The sequence below is a fragment of the Rhinopithecus bieti genome, unplaced genomic scaffold (assembly GCF_001698545.2).
Source record: "Rhinopithecus bieti isolate Rb0 unplaced genomic scaffold, ASM169854v2 scaffold_68834, whole genome shotgun sequence".
Lineage (NCBI taxonomy): Eukaryota > Metazoa > Chordata > Mammalia > Primates > Cercopithecidae > Rhinopithecus > Rhinopithecus bieti.
This window is the reverse complement of record NW_016826182.1, coordinates 414,394-424,645: the sequence shown is the minus strand read 5'-3', so window position 1 is coordinate 424,645 and position 10,252 is coordinate 414,394. Positions and strand designations below refer to the sequence as shown.

The following is a 10,252-nucleotide window of genomic DNA, read 5'->3' as shown; positions in this document are numbered from 1 at the left end:
AAAAAAAAAAAAAAAAAAAAAATCGCAGACAGGCTATGTCCTAGAGTCTGAAAACATTGTTTGACTCTGTTGTTACACACTGGGTGCCTGGGAGTCTAGAAAAGTCATATTTATCAACAATACTTTTTACATTCATTATCTGAAAAGTGTTCTTTAAGATCTGGGATTGCTTTAGGTTTTTTTTTTTTTTTTTTTTTTTAGACAGAGTCTTGCTCTGTCATCTAAGCTGAAGTGCAGTGGCACTTGGCTCACTGCAACCTCTGCCTCCGGGTTCAAGAGATTCTCCAGCCTCAGCCTCCCGAGTAGCTGGGAGTACAGGCACCAGCCACCACACCCAGCTAATTTTTTTATTTTTAGTAGAGATGGGGTTTCACCATGTTGGCCAGGCTGGTCTTGAACTCCTGACCTCAGGTGATCCACCATCCTCGGCCTCCCGGAGTGTTGGGATTACAGGCATGAGCTACCCCACCCAGTTGGTTTTTTTTTTTTTTTTTTTTTAAGACAGGGTCTTGCTACATTGCCCAGGTTGACCTTGAACTCCTAGACTAAGGTGACCCTCCTACCTCAGCCTCCCAAGTAGTTAATATCACAGGCATGGGCCATGGTACCTTGCTTTGCTTTAGTTTTCATGGAAAGTTTGTGGTTTTTTTAAGCAACAGGTTTTAGGGATACTTTTCATGGGGACAGTCTGAATATGTTGAGGACTGTTACGTATTTTTTTCTTAAATGTACCTCAATTTTAAGTATTGAGATTTAAAAAAATAAGGAAATCATGTGTTTCCATATGTAAAATTTACTTCAAATGCTTTCAGAACTATTTTTACTGGATTGGTCCAATTTAAAATTAGCTAAAGGACTTTGTTTTTTTTTTTTTTCTTTTTTCTGAGACAGAGTCTCACTCTGTCACCCAGGCTGGAATGCAGTGGCACCATCTCTGCTCACTGCATCCTCCACCCTCTGGGTTCAAGCGATTCTCCTGCCTCAGCCTCCCAAGTAGCTGGGATCACAGGCATGGACCACCATGTGCAGTGTATCTCTTAGTAGAGGTGGGGTTTTGCCTTGTTGGTCAGGATGTTCTTCAACTCCTGACCTCAGGCGGTCCGCCCACATCAGCCTCCCAAAGTGCTGGATTATAAACATGAGCCACCACACCTGGCCTTAAAATGCCATTTTTGAATACCAGTGAGATCAAAAGTGATTAGAAGTAAAATTCAAATATTATAATTTCCCCAATCATGGACAGGTATGGTGAGAACACTTCTCATTTGTTAGCCTTTAGAATAGTGTATAATTTTACACCTTAGGAACAGTGCCCGTGAGTTTAATTAGTACTTAGTTGTTTTGTTTTGCTCCTCCATTTTTGACTGAGAAATTAATGATATTTGGAAATGTCTGGGGTTCCTTTTTCTTGAAAAGGTCACACACCATTGATTTAAAGAGGATGACTTTGAAAATTTAGCTCACAATAATTGTGAAATAAATGTAGTAGTACTTTGTAGCTTAAATTCCAGTAAAAGTATCGCTTTGTCATTTTGATCTCAGAGGAGAGCTGTATTTGTAGCAAACTACAAATATAAACTAACGTGGAATTCCTGGGGGTCAAGGCATGATACATATTTATATATGTGTGTGTGTATTTTTTTCTGAACCAATATGACAATAAGCCATCTGAGCTGAAGTACAGAGGCAGCCCCCTATCACTGACTTGTAAAGCTTCTACCTCAGTGAGAGAGTGCGTGTAAGAAGGAATGCCTTGAGCACTTCAGAGTGGAGTCACCCAGCTTAGCTGAGTGGGGGCCACCATGCCTTGCTCAAAGCAGCTTCTCCAGTCGGCAAACATTAGTCAAGACAGAATCTACAGGCAGTGTCTAGGAACACAGGCGCAATTTCAGATGATGAAGAAAAAGCAAGTGAAGCACACAATTTGAATCTTGGAAATATACTTTGAATCATGGGTTTAGAAGACACAGGGAAAGGGCCGGAAAAATGAGTCATCCTGCAGATGTTCTTGAAATGATGATGACAGCAGAAGATGTTTTTGCATTCTCAGGTCAATGGCACTGACTTTACCTTCCGAAGTGCAGGCGTCCTCCTCCTTGTTGTGGATCCATGCAGCGTTCCATTCCGGTTGACGGAAAAAAAGGTTTTTCCTCTTGCTGATATCAGTCGCATGGAAGAGTATTTAAAAACAGGCATCCCTCCAAGGTAGGTCCAGCTTGTGCTGTAACAGGGAAAAGCCACCTTAAAGATGTGGAATGCTCCACAACCGATAATGCCTGGTCAATCTGATTTTTCACTCTGTGGACATTCACGGCACTGTGCAAGGTATTCATTCCTCTCCTACCTCAGATTGATGCCCATGTCGTCTAAGCTGCTTATCATTGACGAGCCGTTGCTTGCCTGTGGCAGAACTTGGGCGTTGCAACATTTTGCAAATGGTGGGAAGGCTCTTCGGAGGAAAAAAAGCTCATTATTTGGAACATTACTATCCCACTTTTAATTTTATTTATTTTTTGAGTCTCATAAAACAAATATCAGAGTGTTGTACTTATTAGTATTAACTTGATATACTTTGTCCGCAACTCCCTCAGAAGGCTTTTTACTATTTTGAAGTGATTTTCCAGTCAGTTTACCTTTGCAGCCCTCTGTCCCACTGATGGTCTTGGACAGCATTGCATTATGACTGTGATACAGGAAGTCATCACCTGGGTCACTTGGAAATGGCTGGAAAAGAGTAAATTGATTTTTGAAGTGGTTGAGCATGCAGTCGCTCTTGTAGAGCACTAGTCTGATTGGTTTTCTTTGCTGTCTCTGAAGAAAGCTGCACAGGAGAGAAAGCTTTCTTTCTCTGGGTTGGTTAGACCCTGCCTGGAGGCAAGGAGATGAACTGAGTGTTTTCTGCCTTTGCCACAGATGTTGATTTATACACAGGCTTTCATTTAGTGGAACCATTAAGGAAGGAACATAAGCTTTCCCCAAATTAAAGGCCTATCTAGCTTTAGAATCATTTTCCGATAGCTTATGCTTTATAGAACTGGATGCCAATAAATTCTATGAAGTCACTGGATTATTTGGATGTAGCATTAAATGTATATATGTAGTTCTGTCTTCTGGCTTAAGACACTTGTACAGCCTCAATTTTCTTGCAGGATTTAAAGATTTTTCCTAATGTTGAAAACACATACACTCACTTCCCCTAAAACAATCCGGGACATAAATCTCACCACAAATATTTAGGACAACATGGTAGTCCTGCAAGGTACCCCATAGATTTAAGAAGTAAAACCAACTCATTAACAGAAAGGCTTTTAAGATACCGGTAATGCTGTTTCTTGATCCGCCCTCTGGTTATACAGATAGGTTTCGTTTGCAAAAATTCAATGTGTATGTTGTATTTTAACAAAGTGTTTAGAAAGTATGGAGCCACTGGCAGTGACTTCTAGGGAGAGTGAGCACGTGTCTGTGTATAGGGTTGCGGGGTGACCTGTAAATGATCTTATGGGTAATTCTGACCTATTGAAGAAGGTCAGGTCTGCAGGGTGGCTGTGCTTAGACTGCTGCACTAATTCTAGATTGTGTCACCGCTGCTTTAGAAAGACTACAGTAGGCTGGGTGTGGTGGCTCACACCTGTAATCCCAGCACTTTGGGAGTCTGAGGCAGGAGGATCACCTGAGATCAGGAGTTCAAGACCAGCCTGGCCAACATGGTGAAACCTCATCTCTACAAAAAATACAAAAACTAGCTGGGCAGGGTGGTGGTGGGCACCTGTAATCCCAGCTACTCGGGAAGCTGAGGCAGGAGAATTGCTTGAACCCAGGAACCAGAATTTGCAGTGAGCCGAGATCGTACCGCTGTACTCCAGCCTGAGCAACAGAGCAAGACTCTGCCTCAAAAAAAGAAAGAAAGAAGACAGACAGACTACAATAAAGAACCCATACCAGCATGAAACTTAAGGCACTTAATCTTAAGAACTATTAAGGCCGGGTGCGGTGGCTCAAGCCTGTAATCCCAGCACTTTGGGAGGCCGAGACGGGCGGATCATGAGGTCAGGAGATCGAGACCATCCTGGCTAATACGGTGAAACCCCGTCTCTACTAAAAAAATACAAAAAACTAGCCGGGCGACGAGGCGGGCGCCTGTAGTCCCAGCTACTCGGGAGGCTGAGACAGGAGAATGGCGTGAACCCGGGAGGCGGAGCTTGCAGTGAGCTGAGAGCCGGCCACTGCACTCCAGCCTGGGCTGCAGAGCAAGACTCCGTCTCAAAAAAAAAAAAAAAAAAAAAAAAAAAAGAACTATTAAGACCCACATTAAGATATACTATGCAAATTTCAACTTCCTGTAGGCATCCTTGATGACTCTGAAAATAAATCAATCTAATGTTACCTTTTAATTAATAAGAGCTACTCAGAGCCCCCTAAACACTGATTTGTTCTTGAAAAATTTTTTTTCAGTAATACTGACCAAGAAGTCAGGCACAGTGGCTCCTGCCTGTAATCCCAGCACTTTGGGAGGCTGTGGCAGGACAATTGCTTGAGGCCAGAAATTCAAGACTAGCCTGGGCAATGTAATGAGACCCTGTCTCTACAAAAAATTCAAAAAGTATCTGAGTATGTGGGCACATACCTGTAGTCTCAGCTACTGAGGAGGCTAGGACAGGAAGATCCCTTGAGCCCAAGAGTTTGAGGCTGCAGTAAACTATAATTGCATCATTGCATTCCAGCTGGGGTGACAGAGCAGGGACCCTATCTCTAAAAAAAACAAAACACAGTTGCTCAGGCTGGAGTGCAGTGATGTGACCACAGCTCAATGCAGTCTTGACCTCTCAGGCTCAAGTGATCCTCCTACTTCAGCCTTCCAAGTAGCTGAGACCACAAGTGCACACCACCAGCCTGTCTGTTATTTTATTTTATTTTATTATTTTTCTTATTTTTTGTGGAGATGGAGTTTTGCTGTGTTTCCCTAACTGGTCTTGAACTCCTGGGCTCAAGTGATTCTCTCATCTCAGCCTCCCAAAATGCTGAAATTAAAGGCATGAACCATTGCACCTGGCTGGCCAAGAACATTTCTGATTAAAGTTTTTGAAACAGTGAGTTTGAATACACACACACATGTGCACACACACACACAGAAAATAAATACATTATTAAATATATTGCTAAAGGATATGCAACAGAAGTTGAATAAAAGGAGAGACTCTCTGTTTCTGAATGGAAAAATCAATAAATATTAGTTTCATGGACCAGTTTCATGGAAGATAATTTTTCCATGGACCGGTGGAGGGGGATGGTTTCAGGGTGATTCAAGTGCATTACATTTACTTAGTTAAAATATAAATTTGACACATTTTCATTAGTGTCCCAAAAGGTACTTTTCTACTGTACTTGACAGTTGATACTGTAGTTCATCTGGAAGAATAAATGAGGAAGTAGTAAAATATTAACAAATTACAGTAATACAAGGGGCTAGTTTATCAAATATTAAAATAGACCATGAAGCCATAGGCCAGCATAGTTTTGGCTGAGAAGAGCAAGGTCAGAGGAGAAGAACAGAGAATCCACAGATAGGTCTGAGTATGTGTGTTGGTTTACTGTAGGACAAAAATGGCCATTCAGACCATGGAAAACACAGTTAGTTGTTCATTTATTTTTAGAATTGTGTTTATCCATTTATTTAATAAATAGATAATAGAACTTAAATAAATAGAGTATTTGAAACAAAACAAAACCATTCTCCCATGTTACAGTAGACTTATTCCCTGATAGACAATGGAGAAGGAAGGGTGAGGGGTGGATGACGAGAAATCACTGAATGGGCACAGTATACATTATTTGGGTGATGGATACCCTAAGTGCCCTGACTTCACCACTATGCAGTCCTATGTATGTAATGAAATTGCACTTGTGCCCCACAAATTTGTACAAATTGTAAACAACAACAACAATAGACTATTTCCTAAAAGAACTGCACCCCAAACCATCCACTAGGTCAGCAGTCCCCAACCTTTTTGGCATCAGGTACCGGTTTTGTGGAAGATAATTTTTCCATGGACCAGAGGTGGAGGGGGATGGTTCCAGGATGATTGAAGCACGTTACATTTACTGTGCACTTTATTTCTATTATTATTACATTGTAATGTATAATGAAATAATTATGCAACTCACCATAATGTAAAGTCAGTGGGAGCCCTGAGCTTGTTTCCCTACAACTAGATGGTCCTATCTGGGGGTGATGATCAGTGACAGATCATCAGGTGTTAGATTCTCAGGAACATACAACCTAGATCCCTCACATGTTCAGGTCCCAATACGGCTTCGCTCCCATGAGAGTTGAATGCCACAGCTGACCTGACAGGAGGCGGAGCTCAGGCTGTAATGCAAGTGTTGGGGAGTGGCTGTAAATACAGATGAAGCTTTGCTCACCCGCTCACCTCGTGCTATGCAACTTGGTTCCTAATCTACTGGTACCCGTCCATGGCCCAAGGGTTGGGAAGCCCTGCACTAGGTGAACTTACATAAATGATTGGTTTCTCTGTGTGTTACCCCTTGTAAGAGCAACATACGAAGCCCATGGTGGTGGGGTGGAAGAGTGGGAATTGGATGGAAAAGCGTCTAGGCTTTTTTCTTTTTGGAGTTCTGCTTTTATCTAATATTTCTATTCAGCATTCAGTTCAGAAAGATACTCAAAGATTCTCATGCTGAAGGATTGAAATTTTCTCTGACTTTCTAAATTTTACATACAGGTCAATTGTTCTGTTGAGCACAAGAGGAGAAATAAAGCAGTTGAACATTTCACACTTACTAGTACCTCTGGGATTAGCCAAACCAGCTCATCTTTATGACAAAGGTTTGTATTTGTATTATTCCATGAAGTTCTTACAGGGCCAGCAACATAGGCAATTTTATGGTGCAATTCAGCTACCAGACCATTTTCATGAGCTTGTTTGCTGGAGTGGGTATCATTAAGATGATTTCTAAATAAGGGCACAGTGTGACAGGAAGTGTGTTGGGATGTGGTCTGTTATCTGGGGCAAGAGGTGGGTGGTGAGAGTTCATTTGCTGATGTAAGGAAGTGTAGAGTTTTTTAATAGCTGCCTTTGTTTTGCTCACCTCCGAGTCACCTCCTGTATTCTGTTGCTGGAATGTAGCTATAAAAATTGAATTTTTTTTGTTTATTTTTTTGTTTTTTTTCAGGGAGTACCATATTTTTGGGATTCAGTGGAAACTTTAAACCATCATGGACTAAGCTGTTTACCAGTCCTGCTGGGCAGGGCCTTGGGGTGCTTGAACAATTCATACCTTTGCAGCTGGACGAATATGGTTGTCCCAGAGCCACCACTGTCCGCAGAAGAGACCTGGAACTGCTAAAGCAAGCTTCAAAAACACATTAGAGACTAACTGTAACTTAAGTGCTGGGGGAAAAATGTGAACTAACTTATTTAATTTATGGCATTCTAAAATGACACTGTTAACCCAACGGAACCATTTTCCAGTTTGATACAGAACGGGGAGAAAAGAAAGCGTTTGAAATCATTGCTTGGATACCAGCTTCATGCACCTTCTAGTTGTACAAAATGTTAAAGACGTTATTTGTATTTGTAAGGCTGGTGTATTCAGAGAGCAGATCTCTTATTCCTCACTTTCCACCCCAGTATTTTGTAATGACCGTGAGCAATGTTTTTACTTTTTGTATAATGGGGTGGGGTGGAGTGGGGGCTTCTGAGTCAGCCTGAGGTCTTTAGAGATCCAGCTATTGTAGCACCTTGGATACTTGAAGTCTAACGCTCAGTTGTGTCGGGTGGCAGTTGACTTGGTGGCGGGCATGTTCAGCAGTGCCTGGGGCCCTGTTTCTGGGCAGCCTTTGAGGATTTTCTATGATATTGAATGACAGTTTTAAGTGGCAACTCAGGCCCAGCTCATGCCCTTTTTTGCCTGGACATGTGCTATTTTTATTCACTTATATATCAATTACTTTTAAGGGTTCAACTTTCAAACAGGAAGTATATTGGGACAAAAGGGCTCTTGGGGACTAGATATCCCTTTAATCTGTGACCATTGGGCAAAAAATTTTCCTGCAGCAAAAGTCTGAGGCTGTCGGGACCATTTTTGCAGCTTTAATCCTTAGCCTGTTTTGACTGTATATTTGTATTTAAAATGCAGAGCTGAACTGAATATTTCCTTTTTTTCATTTGTTTTGTTTTAAGAAGTCGGTTGTTTTCCTGTAACTTGTATCATTTTAACTTGCACAAAGGAAGTCTGTTCTTGGTATTGCTCTTGCACTTGGGTTTTTTGTTGTTGTTTTGTGTGGATTTTTTAAAGCTTTTCTGTTCACCCTCCTGCCAGGAAAATCCCAGAAAGCTTAATGATACCCCAAAAAGATTACACCCAGGGAGGAAAGAAAGGAGCGCTTTCTAGGCTCAGAATCATGGAGAGAATACTCAGAAATGAACCTCTTTAAAGCCTTACAGGAATGAGTCGCTCTTACTTAAGGAAATGTTAAAGCCAATTGAAAAGCATGCCGTGATGCCCAGCTTCCCTTTCCACGGGGTGCATGTGTCTCCTGATGGTGAATCACATGTGGCAAGAGGCAACTGGCTCCACAGCATGGGATGCCGCCATACCAAGAGGAAAGAAGCAGCAAAATGCCTTTATGTTGTTCTAAACCCCCATGCATAAAGTGTAGAGGAGGGATGGCCAAGGGTGGGTGGTATAAAGTATGTTCAGGCTGACACTGGCAATGAATACAGATAATTTCACTTTCCTCTTCCAGGGGCAAAGGCTAATGGCCTCTACCTTTGTATCCAGGAGAAAATACAGAGCAGCCCTGTGACTTTACAAAATATGCTACCTCAAAGTGCTACCGATAAACCTTTCTAACTGTAAGTGCCCTTACTAAGGGCACATGTCTTTAATCAAAGTTCGTTTTTTGTTTTCTGAGTTTTTTTTTTTTTTGTATATTGATGAATGAGATCTTACCTATTAAATATATTATTGGATCATGGTTCCTGAAGGTCATTAAAGTTTGAGTGTATGTGTATGTGTGTGTTTTATGACTTAAATATCTTTTGTGTGGTTTTAGAGTTTGGTTCTTTAAAGATTTGGAGAAGATATGTAAATTACCAAGGCACTTAGTTTTTCTGTTTTATATATTAATAATCAGGGACTAAGTTAAATAAAAATATGTGCGCATGTATTTTATATATGTGTGTATGTGAATTTATTTATTTATTTTATTATTATTTTTTTTGAGATGGAGTCTCGCTCTGTCACCTAGGCTGGAGTGTGGTGATGCGATCTCAGCTCACTGTAAGCTCCACCTCCCAGGTTCAAGCGATTCTCCTGCCTCAGCCTCCCAAGTAGCTGGGATCACAGGCACCCATCACCATGCATTGCTAATTTTTGTATTTTTAGTAGAAGTGGCATTTCACTGTGTTGGCCAGGCTGGTCTTGAACTCCTGACCTCAAGTGATACCCCTGCTTCGGCCTCCCAGAGTGCTGGGATTCCAGGCGTGAGCCACCGCACCTGGCCTGTATGTGAATTTATATCTCTATCTATAAATTTAAAATTCCAGATTCCAGCTCTAAAGAAGTTACTGACAGAAGTGAGGAAGACAGTTGGTGGACAGAATTCACCAAGTAAATATTGTAAAAGTAAGCTCAGAAGGGCAGGGACTAGATTCTCCAACGCAGAGGTTCTCAACCTTGGCTGTGGACTGGAATTATCTGAGGAGCTTTAAAAAATATATAGAGGCCTGGACTTCACTCCCTTCCCCCCAGATTCAGATTTAATTGGTGTTGGGTGCAGCCTGGGCATTGGAATTTTTTTTAAAGCTCCCTGGATGATTCTAATATGCAGCTAGGTTTCGGAACCACCGTACTAATATAATAGGCCCACTGTTTAACTCCAGTCTGTAATTTTTTTGTGACTAAAACAAAATTGCATTTATCTATTATTTTTATTTGGGTTTCCTATATTACTTACAAAACTCCCAGCCCTAAATAAAGCATTTCTCTGTTGTCTCTTTGTAATAGAAACTTTTAATACAGTTTTTAGTCCTCAATCCTCTCAAATCATTAAATTGGTTCTATACACTGATATATACATTTCAGGCAATTGGGAGCTAGCAGTCTGTTCTATTTCTACCAAGAAAATATATTCAAAGGTGATTTATAAGTTCGTAAGCATTTTCCATCAGGTGAGGCTGTTGGTTGAGCTCCAAAAATGTGGTCGTCCACAAATCAGCCAGCTGATGAG

The 10,252-nt window shown here is 41.3% G+C and overlaps 1 protein-coding gene across 1 annotated transcript in view; it reads left to right on the top strand.

The window, feature by feature from the left end:
- Positions 1-9,195, top strand: part of CEMIP2 (cell migration inducing hyaluronidase 2) — a 91,143-nt gene extending 81,948 nt beyond the window's left edge. Inside the window, exons 21-23 of the mRNA XM_017863322.1 lie at positions 2,051-2,205; positions 6,741-6,844; positions 7,192-9,195. Coding sequence (XP_017718811.1) covers positions 2,051-2,205; positions 6,741-6,844; positions 7,192-7,388 — 456 coding nt within the window. The 3' untranslated portion in view covers positions 7,389-9,195. The remainder of the gene's footprint in view (positions 1-2,050; positions 2,206-6,740; positions 6,845-7,191) is intronic.
- The last annotated feature ends 1,057 nt before the right edge of the window (positions 9,196-10,252 follow it).